Genomic DNA, 23,937 nt, shown 5'->3' on the forward strand with positions numbered 1-23,937 from the left:
TAGACACTCCGTTTCGTATGTAAGGACACAGCAGTAAGTTTCCAAACTTTACTAAGTTAACCGGAGGTTGAGTTCACTTTGCCGATCCTTATTCTTATGTCTTCCGAGCATGTACCATCTTGGCTCATTGCGCTTCCGAGATATTTGAATCGGTTTATTCTTTCTAGCTATTCATAAGAACATAGGAACATAAGAGCAGCCATACTAGGTCAGATCAAAGGGCCATCTAGCCGAGGATTTTGTCGTCCAACAGTGACCCAGATGCCCCAGAGGGAGGGAGCAGAACAGGAATCATCAAGTGATCCATCCCCGTGTTGCCCATTTGCAGCCTCTCAGAAACAGAAGTTAGAGACACCATCCCTACCCATCCTGACTCATAAGTGTTGATGGACCCAATCTCCATGAACTTTTCTAGGTCTGTTTTTGAATCCTATTAAAGTCCTGGTCTTCACAACATCCTATGGCAAGGAGTTCCACAGGTTGACTGTGCGCTGAGTGAAGAAAAACTTCCCTTTGTTTGTTTTAAACGTGCTACCTATGAATTTCATTTGGTGACTCCCTCGTTCTGATGTTCAACAGGGATTTTGATGTTTAAGTCCATATCGCCAGTTACCGTGGTTTTCCATTTGTTTACACTGAATTGCAGTCTTGCCTTGTCTATCATTTTTTTAACTTCAAAATAGGGAAGAGAAGAAAAAGTTCCAGAAAATGGACACTTGGTTTCATCATCCAGCTTCTGGAAATGGGAGACGTCAGTAACTGCTCAAACTAGAGAGGAGTGGCTTTGCTTTCTGCCATGGGACAAGCCTGTAGCTACGATTGTGTTACACGGGATGAAAGGAAACGTGGACACTGTTCTTCACAAGGAACGCTCTGGTTTTAGGTGAGGTCGCTCATGCACAGACGCGATTTGCGCCTTAAGATAGGTTACTGAAAACAGGAATGAATTTCAAGAAATCCTCAGTATTAGTTTCAAAAAGCATTCGATGGTGTAGCTAGGAATACAACGTGGCAAAATTGGTGGGCCGTATGGAATGCCGATGAACCTGATCAATGTAATGACGGTATTTTACACTAGCTCCAATGTTGTATTAAAAGAGACAGAGGATTAAGTAAGTCACTTGAAACTAAGGCAGGGATCTGGCGTGGTGGCCTCCTGCCTCCGTTCTTCGTCTTGCTCGTTGTTGAGTATGGCCTCAAGCGACGTAAGAATCATCAATATGGCTGAAGGGGAATCATGCGTTGAGCTATGAATCATACCTTGCTCAGAGAATGATTTTCTCCTCTAATGTTTGTGGTCAATTTGCATACGTGGCTACGGCCCAATAAGGTGGGGAGGGGGGAGGATGAAAAATGGGTCAAGTATTTACAATTTTAAGGAGAGGCTTTTTAGCACCCAAAGATGGTTGAAATGTTGCACAATTAAAAAGTAACTTGATCAAGTACAATTGTTTATTGTTTGTCCCCTCAAGACCAACACCCAACCCTTCGTGGTCTAGAACACAAATTAATAACATCGGTTGGCAGCATGTCCAGAAGGGACCATCCCATCATCTAAGCTGCCCTCGATTGTATCTCTGGCCACCAACACAAACCAGCACCCATGTCTTAACATAAGAACATCAGAACGGCCAGGCTGGGTCAGACCAAAGGCCCATCCAGCCCAGGGTCCTGTCAGACCACAGTGGCCAATGCCAGGTGCCCAGAAGGAGGGAACACAACAGGGAACCATCCAATGACTCCTCCCCTGTCACCCACTTCCAGAGAAACAGAGGCCAGAGACAACATCCCCACCCATCCTGGCTAATAGCCATCGATGGACCTAACCTCCATGACTCTATCTAGCTCTTTTTTGAACCGTGTTAAAGTCCTGGCCTTCACCACATCCCCTGGCAAGGAGTTCCACAGGTTGACCATGTGCTGAATAAAGAAAAACTTCCTTTTGTTTGTTTTAGAACCGCTGCCTATTCATTTCATTTGGTGACCCCTAGTTTTTATATTGCGGGAATACGTAAATAACGTTTCCTTATCCACTTTCTCCACACCACTCATGATGTTATAGACCTCGATCCTATCCCCCCTTAGTCTCCTCTTTCGTCCAAGCCTTTTTAATCCCTCTTCATACGGGACCCGTTCCAAACCCCTCGTTATTTTTGATTCCCTTTTCTGAACCTTTTCCAATGCCAAGAGATCTTTTTGGAGATGAGGCGCCCACATCCGTACGCAGTATCCAAGATGTGGGTGTCCCATGGTTGTTTCAAGGACCACGTTTGTGGAAAACATCTCTTACGGCATGTGAGAGAGTCTGACGATACTCGCCCTGACCTTGGCATGAGAATCCACCACCCGCCAGGCTGTTGCCAGATAGATTGAGTGCCTTCCTGGAGAGTAACCCAGTACCAGGGAATGGGCCCCTCACGGTGCGTGCGTATATTTCTCTGCTTCCCCCTCCTCTTGGGAACAGCCCAATGGATTTGATCATGACTACGGTAGCGGACTTGAATTTCCAGCTCTTCGAAAGCATAGAACGGCCACTAGACACCATGCCCCCCCCACTCCCACTATGAGTCAGCACCGATCCCAAGGGAGGAGCGCCCCCTACTGACCGACCATGCCCACCTGGGCCCTGGGCTAAGTGGTGGTTCCAGGGGGAGCAGGCCCACAGCCGAACATCTCCCCCCCCCCTGCTCCTTGCAGTACAGGCAGCAAGGGGTCAGCTTGGGGTCAGAGAGAACAGCACTCCCTCCCACACAGTCAGCATGGCCCCCCAGAGAAGAACGAGTCACATGCCCTGTGCACTGATGTGCAGCGCCCCCTGCTGCTGAGCTGGGGCATTGAGATCTCCCGGCCTGAGACCGTCCAACAGAGCCCTCCTGGCCCAGCGCCCCCTAGCGCCAGGCCGGGGCATTAGGATCCCCCTGACAGACCATCCCACAGAGCCCTCCTGGCCCAGCCCCTCAGCGCCCCCTAGTGCCAGGCCGGGGCATTGGGATCCACCCACCTGAGACCGTCCCACAGACCCCTCCCGGCCCAGCCCCTCAGCGCCCCCTAGTGCCAGTCAAGAGAAAAACAGACCCAGTGGGTAGTGCAGTTGGGTCTGGGAGCGAGGAGTCCTGGGGTCTGTGCCCAGTGGGGTGTAATAGTTAGAGCAGGTGGGGCTGGGAGTCAGAGCTCCTGGCGTCTCAGCCTGGCTTTGGGACAAGTGTGGGGCCCAGAGTCTGAGCCTCAGGGACCTGGGCCATGAGCCTGGGGTTTGTCTCTGCCCCTGCCCCCGTGTGTTGTGTGGGACAGAGCATCCCTCCCGCGAGACATGACAAGTGTCTCAGTGTCTCTCATGGGCCATAAATCCCAGGGTGACTGTGGTCTTGCAGAGCGTGGGACGTTAACGATGATGATGATACAGCGTCCTGTGAATTGACCGTCTCACTGCAGCCTGTTTCGATCGACTGCCAGGCGGGGCTGCGCTTCCTTCCAGGGATGCGACGCGACGTTTCCTCCAGGGACTGGGTCCCACAAGCCAGGGAGGGAAATAAAAACCCTCTTCTCTTCCGCACGCCCAGCCCCCGCGGCTGGAGCCACCTGTGGGTATGAAGGTAGGAGACCAATGAGTGAGCAACATCCCTGAACGCTCTGCCCTGAGCTCTGCCCCGGGCTGCACCATCGCCCCGTGCGTCTGTGTTAGGAGTGTCCAGACGTGCAAAGGAAACTGTCGTGTGGGTCTGAGCACATAGAGAGACATGAACACACACACTCAACCTATGTATCCCCACGCCCCATCCATCTATCTATCCCCATGCCCCATCCAACCATCTATCCACCCCACACCCCATCCATCCATCCATCCCCACGTCCCATCCATCCATCCGTCCCCATGCCCCATCCATCTATCGACCCCCATGCCCATCCATCTATCCGTCCCCACGCCCCATCCATCTATCCACCCCCATGCCCTATCTATCTATCTATCTATCTATCTCCACACCCTCCCTCTATCTATCTATCGAGTCAGACCCACCGGGCAGTCTGTCTATTAGTACATCAATTGATCGATCGGCCTCTGAATCTATTGCTCTGAATTCATCCAACTTCTCTCTCACGGGTCAGGTTGGGAGTTTGACTTGAGGGGCTGATGCTCATTCACACCAGGTGAACATCGGTCCCCTATTCCCGCAGTGCCCCCCAGCATGACAGATGGTCCCCAAACCTGCTCATCCCTGCTCCACGACTGTTGTGTGATGGTGGATGTGCTAGTGTCGGCTTTGGCTTTTCCCTTCTTTCACTGTTACTCCCCTCTGGCCCCCAACTCTCCTCCTCATCACCCCACCATGGAATCCGCGTGGCAGGGCTGGTTCCTGAGGAGGAGCTACGTCCCGTCAGCTCGGGCTGAGGTCTCCTACCCGGACTGTCCACTTCTTGCATCTGACCACAGCGTAACTCCCCTGGTGCCTAGGAGTTACGTGAGGGTCTCTCTTAGCTTCGTTTCCCTGACCCTCTTTCCACAGATGGGTGCTCCTTTGGCTGCTCTCATCTTCTCCTGGATTGAAACGGAGTCTCCGAGTTCCTTGGCGAGCCCCGAACGTCTCCCTGTACCGCCACCGCAAAGCGTTTCTGGAGCCCTCATTCCTAACGGTGACTCAATGGCTCCATGAAGCAGAACCTCACCAATCTCCGCGTAGGTTCCCCTACATCGCTCGTCAGGGAGAGCGAGCATCCCCCCCTCTTCTCCAGGTCTTTGGGATCCCGAAATAGCACTGTGGTCTATGTGTCCCTTGGGGTGCTACAGGGCAATTGTTGGTTTTCAACCTTTCTTTTGTAGGCACAGACTAACACAGCAACGCCTCCGAGACCTTCCGACATGGTGGGCTCAGGAGCATCCGTTTACTCGTGCAAGCAGATCACACATGTCTGAGCTGTAACGCCCGTCGGAGGATCTCTGTTAGCGTCACTCTTCCTGGGATGGAGGTATAAGGGAGATCGGGATTTGCTCTCCTTTGAGATATTACATTAGGTGCCAGTGGTGGTAGAGTAACATTAGATAGATAGATAGATAGATAGATAGATAGATAGATAGATAGATAGATAGATAGATAGATAGATAGATAGATAGATAGATAGAGGGGGTGTATGGGGATAGAAAGAAAGAAAGAAAGAAAGAAAGAAAGAAAGAAAGAAAGAAAGAAAGAAAGAAAGAAAGAAAGAAAGAAAGAAAGAAAGAAAGAAAGAAAGAAAGAAAGAAAGAAAGAAATTGTACATCTCGACTGTAAAGTTTTGAAATGCATCCACTTTTCCAAAAAAAAATTCAGAAGAGCAGACGCGGGTTTTTGGCATCCCTCATTTTACGAAAAAGAAGGGATGTTCCGAAAAAGGGTGGTTTTTTTCAACGTTTGGTCTCACATAGAATGGCCGAATTTCAGAAGTCTTTTCTGAAAAAAGAATCGGAAAAAGATATGCAAATTGCACTTTGCAATTTGTGTATCTTTTTCTGATAGGACTGTGTAGACTAGACATAGCGAAAGAAAGACCCTTTTGAATTTTTAAGTAGATAAAAAAGACGACATCTCCCGACACTGGGACCTGGAATGCCCCCATAGCTGGGATAAAACAATGCAGTGCCCTTAGAGTCAATGTATCCGACCCCCATCGGTTGTAGATCAGCTGTAGCTCCACTGGCGTCCAAGGGGTGTCTCTCCAGCTGACCGACCCTGGCGTAGCGGGAACGGCATCCAGACTGCGACAGCAGCTTGCCCCTGATGGCGACTGGGCCCAGCTTCATGTGTCTGCACCAAATTGCAGCAGGAGTTAGTCAGAGGCCTCCCCACAGAAAGGAAACGAGCAGGAATTCGGGGAGCCGTATCCCGCTGTTCGGTTTTCCTGAGATTCAGCTCCAGGGTCTCTGTCGCCCCTGCAGATGGTCGATTCCGAGAGCGGCTCCGGCGAGAACCAGACCATCTCTGATGGGTTCATCCTGGTGGGATTTTCCTACCTTGGCGAGGTGCAAATCCTTCTGTTTCTGGTGCTTCTGGTCCTCTACCTGGTTGCTCTGATGGGGAACCTGCTCGTTATCCTCCTGATAAAGCTGCACCCCTCCCTCCACACCCCCATGTATTTCTTCCTGGTCAACCTGTCCTTCTCGGAAATCTGCTTCACCACCAGTGTGGTCCCTCAGCTGCTGGTTCACCTCCTGGTGGAGGAAAAGACCATCTCCCTTGCGGGCTGCACCGCCCAGATGTACGTCTCTGGCATCATGGGCCTCACAGAATGCTGCCTTCTCTCAGCCATGGCCTACGACCGCTACGTGGCCATCTGCCACCCCTTGCACTACACGACCATCATGAGTGGCCGGGTGTGCGCCCAGCTCGCGGGGGCATCATGGGCCATCGGCATCTCGGTGGAAGTAGCTCTGTTCACGTGGCTCTTCAGCCTGCCCTTCTGCGGATCCCACCGCATCCACCACTTCTTCTGTGACGTCCCTCCCATGCTGAAGATGATCTGCACCGACACATCGAAGATTATGATGGTCGGATTCACTGTGTCGGTGCTGTTCATCTTGGGCCCTTTTTTGCTGATCCTCCTGTCCTATATCTGCATTCTTTCCACCATCCTCAGGCTGCCGTCGGCGGAGGGGAGGCGTAAAGCCTTCTCCACCTGCTCTGCCCACCTCTCGGTGGTGACGTTGTTCTACGGAACGGCCCTCGTCACCTACCTGGTACCCAAGTCTGGCTCCACCCCCGAGAGCGATCAAATGATTTCCCTCTTGAACACCATGGTGGCCCCCGTGTTGAACCCCGTCATATACACGCTGAGGAACAAGGAGGTGAAGGGCGCCTTGAGAAAAGCAATAGAGAAAATCATCTTTGCTCACCACCGGAGAAACCAGAGAATGGAACGTTGAATTCGACCACACCTCTCTGCCTAACGATATCGCCCATCGCTCTGTGCCACTCAGGGAGGAGTGTTATCAAATGGGTATGGCCGCATAGCCATGTGAAGACTCTTGGAAGGGTCGGCCCATGTAGGCAGACCCGTACAGCCGCTTTACCCCACATCTGTTCATATAGGTCCGAAGTCTGCTCAGTGTGAGCAGCTACAAACAAACACCCACAACCGTGAAAACGATTCTTGACATGATCAGTGGGTCCCCCTGCCAGTGAATTCTCCAAACAGCAACTCGCTTGCTTGCCTCAGTCAACTTTGGGAGGTCTGAGTGGGTCTTCCAGTCTTGGTGCACGTGACTCTTCTTTACAGACCTTGATGCAGACGGCTCTTCTTTGGACGTAGGCACCTGGCTCCAGCCAAGGAGAAGGGATGTCTGGTCCCCAGGCAGCCTCGATTGTTTGGAGGTTGCAGCTCTGAAACCCATAACCCAGAGGTCAAGTATGCTAACCCCAATTGTGGCACTATGGTACTCAGGGCCGGATTCAGATCTTTAGAGGCACTGAGCACTGAAAAGATTATGGTTCCTCCCCAATAGGTAATTAAAAATAAAAACAATAGTATACCGTGAAATCTCATTGTTTTGATGCCCCGGCTTTGCTGGTGCCCTGAGCATGTTCTTAGTCTGTCTGTTGGGTAATCCAGCCCTGATGGTACTAGCGCCAGGTGCTCTTACTGCAGAGCAAAGACAGCTGCGGAAGGACCCTTAGAGCATTTTGGAACGTACACGATGGAATGTTTAAAACGATATCGGTGAGGAGGTGCGTTGACGTAGCGTGTTGCGAGATGTAGGTCAGAGCTGTAGGCATATTCAACTTCCTGAAGGGGGGTTCCAAAGAGGGTGGAGAGGGGCTGTTCTCAGTGGGGGAGATGGCTGAACAAGGAGCAATGGTCTCAAGTTGCAGTGGGGGAGGTCGAGTTAGGATATTAGGAAAAACGATTTCCCTAGGCGGGCGGGGAAGCGCTGGGATGGGTTCCCTAGGGAGGGAGTGGAATCTCCATCCCTAGAGGTTTTTAAGTCTTGGCTTGACCAAGCCCTGGCTGGGTTGATTGAGTCGGGATTCGTCCTGCTTTGGGCAGGGGGCTGGACTTGATGACTCCTGAGGTCTCTTCCAGCTCTAGGATTCTATATTGAGAAATAACAACAAAATCCCCTTTTCCCTGAGAAACTTAGAGACCAGAGTGGCCCTCAGCAACGTGACCTAGAGAGCAGAAATTCAGCCCCCCGAAATGTGGGCACCAAGTTGCTCACACTTGTGCAAAATGCACGGGTTAGGTAAAGTCAATGGATAAATACCGGGGGGATGTTAAGTAATTGACACTAGGAAGATGAAGAATACATATTGAAAAAGAGGGCCAAGGTTGGAAAAACGCTGGACCAAAAACCAAGGGAGGAGACTATTGGACAAGACCAGGAAATTTAGGGAAGTGAAAACCATCGTGGAAGAAGGAAGGACACGTTCCTGGAACGTGGTAGTTTGGGCCTATATACCTAACTGTGTCTTATCTGTTGTTACTTGTCAGGCGGAAATTTGTCCAGGCACTGTACATGCCACTAATTCTGTCTGTAATCGTATTGAATACAGCCAAAACCGATTAAGCCATAATCTGGGAATGTGTGACTCAGTTTCCCATTGTACATTCGCAACCATCGCTCCCACAATTTGATACAACAGGGAAAATCCCACAAATGCCCTCCTCTCTGCTTCGATCGGTAATTTCGCCCAGGTGTGTCTCAGGCCGGCTGGGTTTGTGTGCCACGCGAAGAGTTTTGTAACTTGCGTTCCTCCTGCCCGACATGTATAAATTCACCGTGTGTGAAGCACAAGATGGCTCCCTGGGGAGTGGAGGCCTATTGAACCTATTCCCAGCCCTGTGCTGTAGGGCACCGTTAGCAATAAACTTGACGGAGAAAAACTTGACTCTGCAATTTATAAAATAGGCGGCAGAGGGCAGCAAATGACCAAGTAACAGCAAACTGGCTGCTGGATGGTATAACAGCTGTGAGAAATTAGACTCACCTTTCTCTCGCTCTATAGATAGATAGATAGAGAGACTCTGGTAGTTTAGACCAAAGCAGACTGTGAAGAACTTCAAAAAGATCTCACCAAACTGAGTGATTGGGCAACGTGGATAAGTGTAAAGTAATGCACATCGGGAAAAATAACCCCAACTAGACGTACAGTATGACGGGGGCTAATGTAGCTACAACGAATCAGGAAAGGGATCTTGGAGTCATCGTGGACAGTTCTCTGAAGACGTCCACGCAGTGGGCAGCGGCGGTCAAAAAAGCAAACAGGATATTAGGAATCATTAAAAAGGGAAAGAGAATATCTTATCAGCCTTATACAAATCCATGGTACGCCCACATCTGGAATACTGCGTACAGATGTGGTGTCCTCATCTCAGAAAAGATAAACTGGCATTAGAAAAGGTTCAGAGAAGGGCAACTAAAAGGATGAGGGGTTTGAAACCGATCCCATACGAGGAGAGATTAAAGAGACGGGGACTTTTCAGCTTGGAGAAGAGGAGACTAAGGGGATAGGACAGAGGTCTATAAAATCATGACTGGTGAGGAGAAAGCGAATAAGGAAAAGTTATTTACTTCCTCCCATAATATAAGAACTAGGGGCCACTAAGTGAAACTAATGGGCAGCAGGTTTAAAACAAATGAAAGGAAGTTCTTCTTCACACAGCGTGTAGTCAATCTGTGGAACTCCTTGCCATAGGAGGCTGTGAAGGCTAGGACTAGAACAGGGTTTAAAAGAGAACTAGATACATTCATGGAGGTTAAGTCCATCAATGGCTATTAGCCAGGGGATAGAATTGGTGTCCCTGGCCTCTGTTTGTCAGAGGGGGGAGATGGATGGCAGGAGAGAGGTCTCTTGATCATTACCTGTTCGTTTCACTCCCTCTGGGCACCTGGCATTGGCCACTGTTGGTAGACAAGTTACTGGGCTGGATGGACCTTTGGTCTGACCCAGTCTGGCTGTTCTTATATATACTAACTGGAGTTACCCAGAGTTCCTTGGGGCGGGCGGTGGGGTCCTGCCAGGGCTGCCCCATGTGAGGGGTGGGTGGGAGGCAGTGAGCACAGGACCTAGGGTGGGCGGGTCAGCCCACCTCGCGCCCAAGAGGGGAGCCCCACCGGCCACCCTGAAGGATCCAACATCCGGTAAATCTTCCGGCACAGGACCAGGGTAAGTACCGGCCAAAGGGGGCTGAGCAGTAACACGGGAAACCTTCATCCGTCCAGGCCTGGGAAGGGCTCAGCCACACAAGCTGGGGGAGGCGGCGTCTCTTCTTGCGGGCAGGACGGAGAGATGTCGGCGCAGGAAAGGACGCCACCTCCCCAGTGCCGGCCCCCCGGGACCCCGCCGGCCCCAGCAGCTACTCACAAGAGCAGTGGTAGCGCCTGACAGTAACTGGAGCCAAAAGGACCCAATGCTGCTCCGGGCTGTGGGGCTGGCCCTCGAGGAGAGAAATGGGCCCGGTGGGAGGGCAGACGGGGCTGGGAGGGAGGAGTCCTGGGGTCTGTGCCCAGCCCTGGCAGGGCGGTGGGATATAATGGGTCTCCCCTCGCTGGGATCAGCTGGGCCGATTGCTGGGGTCCCTCTCTGTGGCCCCTTGTCTGTCCTCTGGCCAGAGCCGGCCGTGTCCTCTGAGCAGGGTTGGGGTCACCAGGGCGCCAGACACCACGGATCCAACTCTAGGCTGTTCTCTGAAACCACGAACTCCCCCCTTTGTCACATGAAACCAGTAACTTCTGGGCACTGAGCGCCCCTGCATGCACCCCCCCCTTTGAACCCCCAAACTCCCCACTTCCTCGCAGGGACGAGCAAACAGAACCAGAAAGAGCCGCGCTCGGCCGGCCAGGGCAGCCCGAAACGCTGTGGAACCGACGGGCGGAGGATGGATCCTTGCCCAAATCCCGGACCTGTGGCCGGTGAACGCCCAGCTGCTCTGGGTGGTACAGGGCCGGCTGTGCTACCCCCCACTTCTCTGGAGGGTCAGCAGCCCCGCTCATGGCCCTGTTCCACCTACTCAGGACTTCTAATGAACAGACCCACACAGAGGGGGGGCTGGAGCTGTGTTGCTTTTGGGGCTGTTTATTGGCACAGAAGAGGACTTTGATTTAGCTGGTGGCTGGTGTCAGCGTCCCGGAGACCCGGCCATGAGGTTCCTTGGGAGATGTCTTCGGATCTTCAGGAGGCTTCACTTCCTCCGGGCCGGGCCCAGGCTTCTGCTAGGATGTTACATCTTGTCCAAAAGAGAGAGAAATGTTCTGGCCGCTTCTCCTGTAATGTGTCTGTTTGCAGGGTCTTTGTCTGCCTTAGAAGGTCATGGATCCCAGATGGCCTTTTGGTTGGGTATTTCTCATTCACCCCCCCACACGTTCCACGGGTCACATACATATCCATGAGCAACATAGTTTTTAGGTAAGTCAGACACCTCCAATACATTGAATTACCTGGGAAAAGGATCTCATGTCAATACGATGGATTAACATACCAAAGGCAGGATACAGACTTAACGTACGTTGTAACTAAGAGTGTGTCTACACTCGCTCAGTCTTTCGAGAGAGGGACGCAAATGAAGAAATTCAAAATTGCAAATGAAGCTGGGATTTAAATATCCCGTGCTTCATTTGCATATTCGCATTATGGCGCTCTTTCGAAATAACAGACACTGCTAAGACGCGGTTATTTCAAGAGAAAACCCTTCTCTCAAAATAACCCTTATTCCTCATACAATGAGGTTTACCAGTTATTTCGAGAGACGGGTTTTCTCTCGAAATAACCGCGTCTTAACAGCATCTGTTGTTTCATAGAATCATCGAGCTGGAAGAGACCTCAGAAGGTCAAGTCCAGCCCCCTGCCCAAGGCAGGACCAATCCCAATTAAATCAGCCCAGCCAGGGCTTTGTCAAGGCGAGACTTAAACACCTCTAGGGATGGAGACTCCACTTCTTCCCTAGGGAACCCATCCCAGTGCTCCCCCACCCTCCTACGGAAATCATTTGTCCTAATCTCCAACCTGGACCTCTCCCACCACAACTTGAGCCCATTGCTCCTTGTTCTGCATCTGTCACTACTGAGAACAGCCTCTCGCCAGCCTCTTTGGAATCCCCCTGCAGGAAGTCGAAGGCTGCTCTCAAATCCCCCCTCCCTCTTCTCTTCTGCAGACTAAACAAACCCAAATCCCTCAGCCTCTCCTCGTAGGTCATGTGCTCCAGCCCCAAATAGCGCTGTGTCGAAATAGCTCCATAACACAAATATGCAAATGAAGCGCGAGGTATGTAAATCCCGGCTCCATCTGCAATTTCGAATGTCTGCATTTGCATCCCTCTCTCGAAAGAGAGTGCAAGTGTAGACACACGGGCTGTGTCCGGACAGCCTCCCTTTTCCGGAAAAGGGATGCAAATTAGACACAGTGCAATTGCAAATGAAGTGGGGATTTAAATCCCCCCCGCTTCATTTGCATAAACATGGCTGCCGCTTTTTTCCAGCTCAGAGCTTTGCCGGAAAAAAGCACCAGTCTAGACGGGGATCTTTCGGAAAATAAAGCCTTTTCCGAAAGAGCCCTTATTCTTCTTAAAATAAGTAGACACTGCCCATCCCCCGCCAGCCTTACTTCCTTGTCGTGGGGGGGAGGGTTCGCAGGCCCCTATACTGTTCCAGGTCTGCTTGCTTCATCCTCCCCACGCTAACAACCCCTTCTTCCACCCACCGAGCACTCACCCCCCGGTAGCCACCCCCTTCCTTTGTTCACACCCCTTCCCCCGGCCAGGTGAGAAATGGCTGGGCCCTGGCCTTCGCGCCTCCCCCAGGGACCACCCCCCGCTGGGCGGTGCTTACAGACACCGGCCAGTAGGGGTCACCCCAGCCCAACACGGCCACCAGTGACGGCCCAACCAGAGTGGATCCACACGAGGGTACAACCCCCCCCACTATAGCACGGGGTGGGGGGTGTCCAACTGGTTACAGGCCTCACCCCACATCGGCCCCTCCCCCTGGGGCACAGTGCAAAGGCAGGTGTGACCCCCCACGTGTCATCTCCAAAAGGGACCACTCAGCTCCAACTCCCCAGGCCAGGGCCGCCCGTCCTGGTGGCTCGGGGCTGGGCGTGTGGGGAGCGCTCAGCTCTGGGCTGGGAACCTTTCACTAAAGGGGGCTCCCCACAGCTCCCCTTCTCTCATGGATACACCATGACGATTTCCCTAGGTGGGTGGGGAAGTGCTGGGCTGGGTTCCCTAGGGAGGGCGTGGAATCTCCACCCCTAGAGGCGTTGATGTCTCGGCTTGACCAAGCCCTGGCTGGGATGGTTGAGTCGAGGTTGGTCCTGCCTTGGGCAGGGGGCTGGACTCGATGACTCCTGAGGTCTCTACCCACCTTGGGGTTGTATGATAATAGAGACACTGGATTTCTGGCTCATTATGACCATCTGTAACCTGCTTGGTCCTACAGCTGCAGAAGTCTTCATCACCCCCATCCCCTCACTCGGTCTCATGCAACGTGGGGTATCTCTGTGTCTCGTCCACCCCTTGCCTTTCCTCCCCTGATGCAAAGCTCCAGGCATGCACAGATGCCACGGTGAGGGGTCCCTCCCAAATCGGATGCCTAAGTCTGACCTGGAGGGGGACACTGGTCCATATTTTCCCATCTCAGCTGTAAACTCTGCCTAGACTTGGGTGCCGACATGTCTTGGGACTAGAAGTTCCCTCGTACATTTTCTGCATGCACCGAGGACGTCGGGGGCTGTCTACCCTTGCACCCCCTTGCAAGAAACGGATGCAAATGCAACTGAGCAAAATTGAAAATGAAGCCCGGATTTCAATTTCCCACGCTTCATTTGCATATTTGCGTGATGGCGCTATTTCGAAATAACCACGTCTCGACCGTGTTTGTTATTTCGAAAGAAAACCCTTCTTCTGGAATAACAGGTAAACCTCATTGTAGGAGGAAGAAGGGGTATTTTGAGAGCAAGGTTTTCTTTCAAAATAACCGTGTCTAGCCAGCGTTTCTTTTTTCGAAATAGCGCTATTTCGAAAGAGCACCGTAGCGCGAATATGCAAATGAAGCGTGGGAAATTCAAATCCCGGCTCCATTTGCAATTTCAAACCGGGGTGTTCATTTGTACCCCTCTCTCGAAAGAGGGTGCAAGGGTAGACATACCCTACGAGAATATGGATCTACACGTTGGCATCTTCCCATCGTTAAGTATCCAGGATAACTGATCCTTTCTGGGAAGAGATTTCCCTTGGTGGTTCTGTTGCTGGGACTTTCAAACGGGCGAAAAGGGACCGTTTCTTGTAAGGCCCCCGAACGATGCTATAATGGCAGAGAACATTGAACCGCCAAGGAAAAGCCGGCAGACGGTAGAACTGTTGATCACGGTGTCTTCGCAAGTCTGATGAGTTACACACCGATGTCCTACCGTTGCCATGTGCTGGTTCCCCGTCACCAACGTCTCCAGGTACGCTGACATATTAAACATATTTCTCCTCCCTGCTCCCGTGGCAGGCGGAAGAGAATATGGGCAGAGAGAACTCAGGAAGAAAGGCAAAAGGGCCAATTTGCACACGTGCGAGGCACTGGCAAAGAGAGCGAGGTGCCTCGTGCGAATCACGAGAGTGTGTAAGTGAGTTAGGTGTCTGGGTCATGCTGGTGTTCAGGGAGCATTACGGGATAAAGGTTGAAAGTTATGTGGGCGTTTACAAATGCAGCTCGGTATCTAGTGGGATTTTCAAACAACCCATGACTATTAAAGTCACTGCTGCCACAGCGCCAGGCAATCGGGGGTCAGTGATCAGACCTGGGGGGCAGCTACCTTCTCAGCCACAGCACGGCTAAGGTAGAGACATGGGCTAGCACAGAGGAGAACTTCGAAGGGGGCTGATGCAGATGAGCGATGTAAAAAAAAATATAGAAAAATGTTAACCGTGTAACCGATCAAAATTCTATCGGTTAACGGTTAAACGTTTTCAGGGACGTAGCCCCTCCCTCTCCCAGATGCAGCAGCCAGCCCTGCTCCTGGGGGGCTCTCGGCCGACGATGAGGCCCCGGACAGGGAGTTTAATGGTTTAAGAAACCGATAAGCATCAGCTCATCGACGAAACGGTTAAACATGTATCTGGGAATGGGTTGGATTCACAACACACGGCCTTGATGTCCACCTACTGGCCTTCCCCAGGGGGTCGGGCCTGCTGGCCGAACTCTGCCTGGCTGGGAACCATCTGCCCGGCTCGAATCGGGGCAGGGTGCAAATCAGTCATTGGTGCGAATGCCTGGGCAGCCATTCACACGCGGGACTCTCTAGCGAGGAGAAATCGGCCATGACGACCACAGGGGGTTGTGTTTGGACTCCCAAATATCCTGTCTGTCCGTCCTGAAACAACTCGGGGTGGAGGGCGCTTGGTTTCCACTGGGTGGCTCATGCAGAGCAAGGTTAGGGCAGCCACCTATGGGGTGCGGGGACTGTTGAGACAGGCACCCCTCTAGTATTGGGGAAAAAGCAAAGCAATTTGCAACGTTGACACTGGCGATCCCCCACAATGCTGAAAGGAGACAGTGGCTGTGAGCGGCGCAGGGGTTGCTGAATAGCAGCTCGCCAGGGGTTGGAGCCGGGGGCAGCCAGGGCTCCACTGCCGGTAGCAGGAGACTCATGAATTCAAATTGGTGGCAGCGGTGGGATCCATGCTGGGAGTTAGCTCCAGGCTGGGCTGAGGCTGCACCCAGTGCCCACTGCTGGCCTCAGGGCTCCCACTTGATGGCCCAGGGTAGCTTGTGGGTGCAGGGATCCCTGGGAGGTCAGAGCCCAAAGACGGCAGGGCCCACACTGCAGCCCAGCAAAGCATTGGCGGCTTCCAGGCACTCGCTCAGCCAGGGCCCTGCAAGGAGAAGGAGATCGATGGGGAGACACCGGCCCAGGAAATGGGGAGCGGCCAGGAGCCGGGGAGACACGAGCGAGGGGAACAGGAGGAGCAAAGAGCAGAGAGATCGCAGAGCGTGGCGGGACTGGCACGAGGGTCGGAAAGTAAAGGTGTCAGGGGATGGGGCATGGCGACCTCCGAAGGATGGTGGGATCGGGACTGGGATAGGCTGGGGGCAGAGGTGTGGGAGGCAGGGTGGGGTTCTGAGTTGTGGGGTTTCCATGGGGCAGGAGCTCTCCCGATGATACCCTGAGCCCCCTCCCTCCCCGCACACCCTCCTACCTGCTCGATCCTGCACCCAGACCACAGCTTTTGCCTCCAGCAGCTCCCACTCGTCGCGCTGCCCCGCGGCCCGGCCGTGCAGCCAGACCACGGCCAGCACCGTGGCCCAGACGCCAGGGACCACGTCCTGTGGAGGAGAGACAGTCTGAGACAGGGCGGGTCTGGGAACTCCCTGCCCCCCATCTCTGCCCTCCCCCGCACTCACCTCACTGGGCATCCTCCCCCTGGCTTCGGTCTCACTCACCCCCAGCGCGACGACCAGCTGGGGCCCGAGGTCCCAGGAGCCATCGGCGTTCTGCAGGGACACCAGCCTCAGCAGGGGAGACTCCTCGGTTGCCTGGTCTGAAAAGAGAGATGGGGCGGGGACATGATTTCAGTATAGCGAGATGGCCTGTCCAAGTTGGGGACAGTCTACAACCTTAACTGTGACCCTCTATGTCACCTTAACTCTGCCCCTCCATGGGCATCCTTTACCTGTTCCTCTGAGCCCTAATGCCGCATTCATGGGCATGCTTTATCTGGATCTCTGCAGCACTGACCCCTCCATGGACACCCTTAACTCTACCCCGTCCTGCACCCATGGGATGACAATATTCAGAATTAGACCCCCAACTCCCTTGGGTCCCTGTGAATGTCCTAGCCTCAGCCATTAAGCCCAAGTCTCACACACAATCTGACAATCTCCACTACAACCTGCAAAGGACACTTCCTTCCAGGGAAAGACATGAGCCTGTAAGGAAGTAGGGGAGATGGGATGTAACAGTGTGTATAGGATATAGCCATAGATGGGCCAGGATTATGGGGCAGAGTTAAGGTTACCTGGGCTGCAGTAACCAGACTCTCCAATTCAGATTTTAAGGGGAGTCTAAACTTCCAAATTTCTGCCTTTCCTGGCCTTCTTTGGTTATGAACCGGACGGTGCCCACAACGATCTGTGCCCCATAACTCAGGTGTACCCATGTCCTACCCTAAGCCCAGTTTCAGCCAAGTTCTTTGCCAGGAATTTCCACCTGTGTGTCTGAGAGAAAACAGCAGGGGAGTCCCTCCCGAGCCGGCACAAACTCGCATCCTGCATCCCAGCTTCTCACCTGGAAGCTTCCGTCTTATTTTTTTATTCGTTTCATGGCAAGAGGACTTGTGTCACCTCACTTCAAACCCAACCCGTTAAGGACGCCCCTATCTCCTTGTTGTCAAGGCCGTTCTTCAAGAATTTCCATCCGCCCCCGATCCTGATGTTTGCCCCCCAGTTCTGACGCCCGGTCCCCCCCCCACCTTTCTGGGGTGCAGGGTCCGGCAGGGCCCCCGGGTCGGAGCTCTTGCTCCCGTTGTGTTGCGGCCGTCCCCAGAGGCGCTCTGGGATGCTGCGGAGCCAGGACAGACACTTCTGAGGGAAGTGAAGGCCCAGGCTGGATTTGGTGTGCGGTTGAAACGCACTGGCATGGCAGCTGTGCTCCTCAATCAAGTTATCGTAACTATCCGTGATCTCCGGTCTCTCCAGCACGTTATCTCTTTCCAGGATGGCAGACCAGTCGACCACACAGATGTCATTCGACGGCACCAGGGAGACAAAGCGCCGCGAAGGCATGGAGAACGGTGGCACGGAGGCTGATGGATGGACAGAGGGACAGACATATGCACCCACAGAGACAGACTCGGGGGAGATGGAGAAATCCCAGCCCCGCTCTGATACTCAGAGCTCTGGAACCCCTCCCCCATACTCCTCAACCCCTTTCCCCCACCCAAACACCCCCCCTACTCCCTCAAGGGTTGGCACCCCCCACGAACCCGCCTGTCCTGGGCTGTGACCTCGGAAACTAGTCCCCATTCTTCTTCCCGTTGGGCCCCAGGGATGTGGGGGGCAGAGGCTGTGCCCTATGGCTGAAGGCAGGATGCTATGGGGGGGGGGGAAGGCCCCTCCTAGCCAGGCTCATGACAGCGATGGGTCTGTGGCCAAGCGGGTTGGTGGGTCTAGGTCTGCTTCACCGTCTGCGTCTCCCCGTCTGGGTCAGGCCGTCTGCGTCTGGGTCCGTCGCAGCCACGTCTCCCGTTCTGGGTCCGTCCATCTGCGTCTCCCCGTCTGGGTCTGGCCGTCTGCGTCTCCCCGTCTGGGTCTGGCCGTCTGCGTCTGGGTCCGTCGCAGCCACGTCTCCCGTTCTGGGTCCGTCCGTCTGCGTCTCCCCGTCTGGGTCTGGCCGTCTGCGTCTCCCCGTCTGGGTCTGGCCGTCTGCGTCTGGGTCCGTCGCAGCCACGTCTCCCGTTCTGGGTCCGTCCGTCTGCGTCTCCCCGTCTGGGTCTGGCCATCTGCGTCTCCCCGTCTGGGTCTGGCCGTCTGCGTCTGGGTCCGTCGCAGCCACGTCTCCCGTTCTGGGTCCGTCCGTCTGCGTCTCCCCGTCTGGGTCTGGCCGTCTGCGTCTCCCCGTCTGGGTCTGGCCGTCTGCGTCTGGGTCCATCGCAGCCACGTCTCCCGTTCTGGGTCTGGCCGTCTGCGTCTCCCCGTCTGGGTCTGGCCGTCTGCGTCTGAGTCCGTCGCAGCCACGTCTCCCGTTCTGGGTCCGTCCGTCTGCGTCTCCCCGTCTGGGTCTGGCCGTCTGCGTCTGGGTCCGTCGCAGCCACGTCTCCCGTTCTGGGTCCGTCCGTCTGCGTCTCCCCGTCTGGGTCTGGCCGCCTGGGTCTGGGTCCGTCGCATCCCACGTCTCCCGTTCTAGGTCCGTTTGCTCATGTTTCTCCACATGCTAGGTCCCCCTCCCCCCCATGCAGGGCCCCCTGAGGGGTTACCTGCCAGTGGGACGTCCCGCCTCATCAGCGGCCCCTGCACCGGCTGCCCCTGCGCCGCGTCCACCCCCACGTAGGCCGTGAGGGAGCAGACGACACCCGAGCTCAGACTGGCCTCCAGCGCCCGGCGCCGGGCCCCCTCCTCCCCCGCGCTCATGGCCCCCTCCAGCTCCAGCAGCAGGGCCTTGGCCGCCAGCCGGTGAACGGGCAGCCTGGGTGGGAGAGAGACAGGGTGAGCCCAGACACCTCGGCCCAGCCATACAGGAGGTGGCGGGGGGAGGGGTGGCAGAGGCTGGTGGGGCAGCAGAGAGGGACCGGGCTCCTGCATAGGGCAGCGGCGTTCAGTGGTCACAGCAGGGGGGTAGGACTCCGGCTTGTCCCTGGGGCCGGGCCCCTCCTGGCTCGGTGCAGCTGAGTGGGGGGGACCGGGCGGGAGGACCCAGCTACCTGTCTCCAGCCTGTGGCTGCAGGGGGAACGGCAGCGTCTCCTTGTAGCTCTGCTCCTGGATGCGGTACTGCAGCGTCACGCCCCCCACGGCTGCGCCTGGGGGCTGCGGGCAGAGGAAGTGTCTGAGTTTGTGTGTGAGGGTGGAGAAGATGTCCGGGGACCCCTTTCTTATGCAATTTACAGGACAAAGTGGTAAATACGTCCAATTTACACAGAGAGTTACCTAGGCAGCCCAATGGTCATCATTAGGTGCCAGAGTTAACAATTCCCCTTGGCATCAATGCAGTTGGGCCAACCCCCTGTGTCTTGGCTGTTGTTAGGGGCCAAAGTGAACAATGTCAATTGGCAGCAACGGGGCTGGGTCGCACAGACCCCACCTCCCCATCAGCCATCACTAGGGGCCAGAGTGAACAATCCCCATTGATGTCAATGGGGCTGGGTAGCACAGACCCCACCTCCCCACCAGCCATCACTAGGGGCCAGAGTGAACAATCCCTATTGCCGTCAATGGGGCTGGGTAGCACAGACCCCACCTCTCCACCAGCCATCACTAGGGGCCAGAGTTATCGCCCAGCCAGGAGTTCTCACAGTCCTGGGGGTGCCCCGCACGGGGCCTGGCGCTCTCACCTGGGGCTGCCCACGGAGCTGGGCGTAGACCAGGCACCGCTGCCCGGAGAAGATCACCTCGGGGGCCGGGCCCAGCAGCGCCGCCTCCATCCCGGGGGGCAGGTCCCAGCTCAGCGCGACGCCGCTCACGGCCGGCTGCAGGGCCCGCTTCAGAGACTGCAGCGCCTGGGGGGACACCGCACGGGGAGCCGGACGCCTGGCTCCTCTCCCGGATCGGGGGGGAGGGGCTCTGGGGGGGCCGGGAGCCCGCACCCCTGGGGTCTCACCTTGGGCTGCATGCGGTCCTGGCCTGTGATGAACTCGGCGCTGCCCCCCGCGGCCCGGGCGACGCCTTTGATCAGGGCCGTGGAGGCGCCTTCCCCGATGCCGAAGGAGAAGCACCTGCCGGGGGGGCGGAGCCTGGGGTCAGAGACGGGAGGGGGCGGGGCCGTGCCGCGGGGGAGGGGCCGGGCGGGGGGGCTGAGGGGCAAGTATCATCGGGCGATACTGGAGCTGGGGGTGAATCTCTGACGTCTTGGGGTGTCGCCGGGGGCGCTCTGCGTCCAACCGCCTAACCCACTGTGGGGACCCTGGGTGACCCCCCGGGAACCGGCAGACCCCCCCCCCCGCCACCCTCAGGACTGCGGGAAGGGCAAAATGTCTGTGTCGACAGCTCCAATCGCTTCCCCGTCCCTGCCCCCTTGGGAACGGCCTCCCCCCGACTCCCATCCCCTGCCCCTCAGCTCTAGGGGACATGCACAAGACGGGCCGAGGGCGGCCAAGGGGATTATCGGGGGGCCTGGCGATGGGAAACGGGGCGACCCGGCCCCCTCCACACGGCGTCGCTAGGGGGAAGGGCTGAAATGGGGGCAGGGGGGAAGCAGGAAGTGGGGGGGGGTGAGGGACGTGGTTGGGGGGAGGGGCCCGGGCCCTGCACCACCCTAGGGACGGGACGGCCAGCAGCTTGGGGCATCCATGAGGAGACCGGCGCTCACGACCGAGTGCCAGGCACCGGGACAGCAGGGCTGGGGGCTGCTGGGGGGGGAGGGTTGTGGGGGGCAGGGCGTGGAGGACACTGCAGGGGCAGGAGGCCCCGTTACCTATGGGACCCCCGGTGACGCTGCACCTCGCCGATGGCCTCCTGGGTGTTACACACCTCCCCGTCCGTGAACACGAACAGCTGGGGGGAGAGACGGTGTCAGAGCTGGGGGCACCCCCCGGAGACACCCCGTCCCCTGGGAACCAGAGAGCCTGCCCCTCCCCCTCACCCCCGACACCGCCAGCCACATCGCTCCCCCGCCCCTCCCCCCAGCCCAGAGACCCCCTGGCAGCGAAGACGACAAGTTACGAGAAGCCGAGTCCCGGGCAGATGGGGAAGCTCAACCAGCCAAAGGCCCCTGGAAGGGACCCAGCATCTATGGGGTGTTGGGGGCCCCCTGGGGCATCTGAGACCCCGTTTCCCAAAGCCCTTTTGGGCAGCCCTGGGGAAACAGCAGCACCAACCTCTGCCCCCCCGCTCAGCGCCCCGGGACACACCTTCCCTGCCTGACTGGGGGGACAGCGCACCGCTGCACCCGGCACAATGCGCGCGGTGGTGCACAGTTCTCCCCATCTCTACCTGGGAGCCCGGCCCCCACCTGCCCCCCCGCCCGGCCCCTGGAACACCCCCCCCCCCCGGAGAGCCCAAGGGACCCTGCTCGGAGCTGCCAGTGGTGGGTGGGGGGATCCAGCAGGACGGGGGCCCTGAAGGTGGGGGCCGGGGGCCATACCTCGTCACAGACGTGGCTGGCAGTGCTCAGCTCTGCACTCCCCTCTGGAGCCCCCACCGCCACCCTGCCCCCCAGCTGTGTGTGCTCCAGAGGGGGGTGCGGAGCTGAGCACTGCCAGCCACGTCTGTGACGAGGTATGGCCCCCGGCCCCCACCTTCAGGGCCCCCGTCCTGCTGGATCCCCCCACCCCCCCAGCAGAGCCCCCCCACCCCAGCCCCCCTCCGGCCCCTGGCTCCCAGCAGCCCCCAGACCTGGCACAGGTGCCTCCACCCCCCTGCTCAGCGCCCCGGGACGCACCTTCCCTGCCTGACTCGGGGGACAGTGCGCCGCTGCACCCGGCACAATGTGCGCGGTGGTGCATAGTTCTCCCCATCTCTACCTGGGAGCCCGGCCCCCACCTGCTCCCCCGCCCGGCCCCTGGAGACTCCAACCCACTGGAGTACCCAAGGGACTCTTGTCCCCCCCACACCCGCCCTGCCCCCCGGCTACGTGTGGCCCCCATGATCCCAGCCAGGTCTGATGACGTTCAGCTCCCGGCCCCGACCCTCGCGGCCCCACCCTGCTGGATCCCCCCACCCGCCCAGAAGGGGCCTGCTCCGACCTCCGGCTCCCTGCGGCCCCCAGACCTGGCGTGGGTGCCCGTCCTGGCAGGGGCTGCGGTAAATGGCTCGTAGCGGCGCCAAGATCTCAGTGCCCCCCAGGTCGGTGCGGAGCTGCTGGACGTGCTGCAGAGACTCTGCCATGGTCTGCTGGGTGTACTCCACGCTCCGCCTGCGGGGGGCGCCGGGGGTCAGGGCGGGACAGACAGAGACGGGGACACCCCTCCCCCACCTAGACCCACCCCCATTCCACGGACTTCGGAACCCCACCCAGCCCTGCCCCCAGTCAAGGGACACCCTGACCCATCCCACACATCCCTTCCCCGCCCCGTCATCCAGCAACCCACAGACCCGCCCCTGCCCCTCTGACTCACGGGTAGAAGTACTCGAACTGGGACCCAAAGCCGTAGATGTTGAAGTAACAGCCCAGGGGCAAACTCTTCAGCAGCAGGACCAGGGTCTCCTGGGGACGGACAGACGGACGGAGTCACCCCGGGCCCAGCCAGCTGGGGCTGCTCCCTGGGGCGGCCCCACGGGCCCATCGAGCGCGGCCTCGGGCCTAGCAGTACCTTGGCAATGTCGATGCGCCGGGGGGAGTCGGCGCAAGCGTCCATGGTGCAGTCCATGCTGCTGGAGCGATCCAGCAGGAAGATGAACTCGCCGGCCGCACTCCGGCCCGGCCCCGCCTCCGGCAGGTTGGGCAGCAGGGTCACCATCACGGCCGGGTCGCCCATAAGTGAGCCTGAGGGGGGTGAGCCCTGTGAGAGCCCCCAATGTCCAAAGCCCCACTGCTCTGCCCTTCCCCCACCTCTCTCCACTAGGAACTCCGTCCCCCAGCCCCAACTGCCCAGAGCCCAACCCCCACACCTCTGCCCCTCCCCCACCTCTCTCCCTTAGATCCCCTATGGCCCCCAGCACCTCCCACCACTCCTCCTACTTCAACCTGCCCCCGTCCCCTGCCCCCAGATACCTCAGACCTCCCTTGTCCCTAACCATCCCCTTAATCCCACCGCACCCACCAACACCTCTCTCACCTCCCCGTCCCAAAGAACCACAGCCTTGCCCCACTCAGGGGATGTGGGGTGCAGCCCCCCACCTGCCACGTACCTGGCTCCGCTCCAGGCAGACCAGCCTCCAGCACCACGCTGGGCTTGTGCGGCTCCACATAATACACCAGCAGCTCCACGTCCCGGTCCCAGGGCGGTTGCTGGGCTAGTGACACCTGGGGGGAGGGGACAGACATTATCAGCTCCCCATAGCCCCTGGGTTCCAGGTCCCACTGGCTCTCATGCCCGGACCGGTGAGGAGGAAAACAGCCCCAAGGACATCGCGGGAACTGGGCCCTTCTGGGGAGTAAACCACCAAGTTCTGAACTTTTTTGGCTCCTTCCCATTGGAGGAGACAGTTTCCTAGTTGGGGGGTGAGTTCCCCGCCCCAAGTGCAACTGCTACAGGGGCCCCATGGGAACCCCCCCAGAGAACAAGGGAAACTGAGGCCCAGGGCAGGGCCAGGATTTCAGCCTCATGGGCTGGTCTCAGCCCTGGACATTTCCCCCCAGGAAATGGGGAAATTCCCCAGACCTGTGTGTCTCTTGTCA

General features: G+C 56.9%; 2 protein-coding genes across 7 annotated transcripts in view; one reads left to right on the plus strand and one right to left on the minus strand.

Annotated features, from left to right (window-relative positions):
* The first annotated feature begins 5,908 nt into the window (after positions 1–5,908).
* LOC102450208 (olfactory receptor 10A4-like) lies at positions 5,909–6,892 on the plus strand. The gene has a single exon (XM_006112312.3). The coding sequence runs from the start codon at positions 5,909–5,911 to the stop codon at positions 6,890–6,892; it is 984 nt and encodes a 327-aa protein (XP_006112374.3).
* Positions 6,893–11,947: 5,055 nt separating this feature from the next.
* LOC142821379 (von Willebrand factor A domain-containing protein 5A-like) overlaps positions 11,948–23,937 on the minus strand; it is a 51,127-nt gene continuing 39,137 nt past the window's right edge. For 4 of the 6 annotated variants that reach the window (XM_089774108.1, XM_089774109.1, XM_089774107.1 and 1 more), the window contains exons 6-18: positions 23,448–23,562; positions 22,910–23,082; positions 22,715–22,803; positions 22,368–22,512; positions 21,073–21,152; positions 20,260–20,374; positions 19,994–20,158; positions 19,366–19,469; positions 18,922–19,130; positions 17,419–17,751; positions 16,352–16,488; positions 16,147–16,273; positions 11,948–15,822 (exon numbers count right to left, since the gene is read on the minus strand). In XM_089774108.1, coding sequence (XP_089630234.1) covers positions 15,743–15,822; positions 16,147–16,273; positions 16,352–16,488; positions 17,419–17,751; positions 18,922–19,130; positions 19,366–19,469; positions 19,994–20,158; positions 20,260–20,374; positions 21,073–21,152; positions 22,368–22,512; positions 22,715–22,803; positions 22,910–23,082; positions 23,448–23,562 — 1,872 coding nt within the window. In that variant the 3' untranslated portion in view covers positions 11,948–15,742. The remainder of the gene's footprint in view (positions 15,823–16,146; positions 16,274–16,351; positions 16,489–17,418; positions 17,752–18,921; positions 19,131–19,365; positions 19,470–19,993; positions 20,159–20,259; positions 20,375–21,072; positions 21,153–22,367; positions 22,513–22,714; positions 22,804–22,909; positions 23,083–23,447; positions 23,563–23,937) is intronic. The other 2 variants (XM_075912281.2, XM_075912283.2) reach the window with 1 other exon arrangement.

Source organism: Pelodiscus sinensis, chromosome 30 (assembly GCF_052426305.1).
Source record: "Pelodiscus sinensis isolate ZL-2025 chromosome 30, ASM5242630v1, whole genome shotgun sequence".
In the NCBI taxonomy this organism is placed as follows: Eukaryota; Metazoa; Chordata; order Testudines; family Trionychidae; genus Pelodiscus; species Pelodiscus sinensis.

Excerpts from the sequence above, each read along its gene's own strand:
- LOC102450208 (XM_006112312.3), top strand. The coding sequence starts at position 5,909 with ATGGTCGATTCCGAGAGCGGCTCCGGCGAGAACCAGACCATCTCTGAT.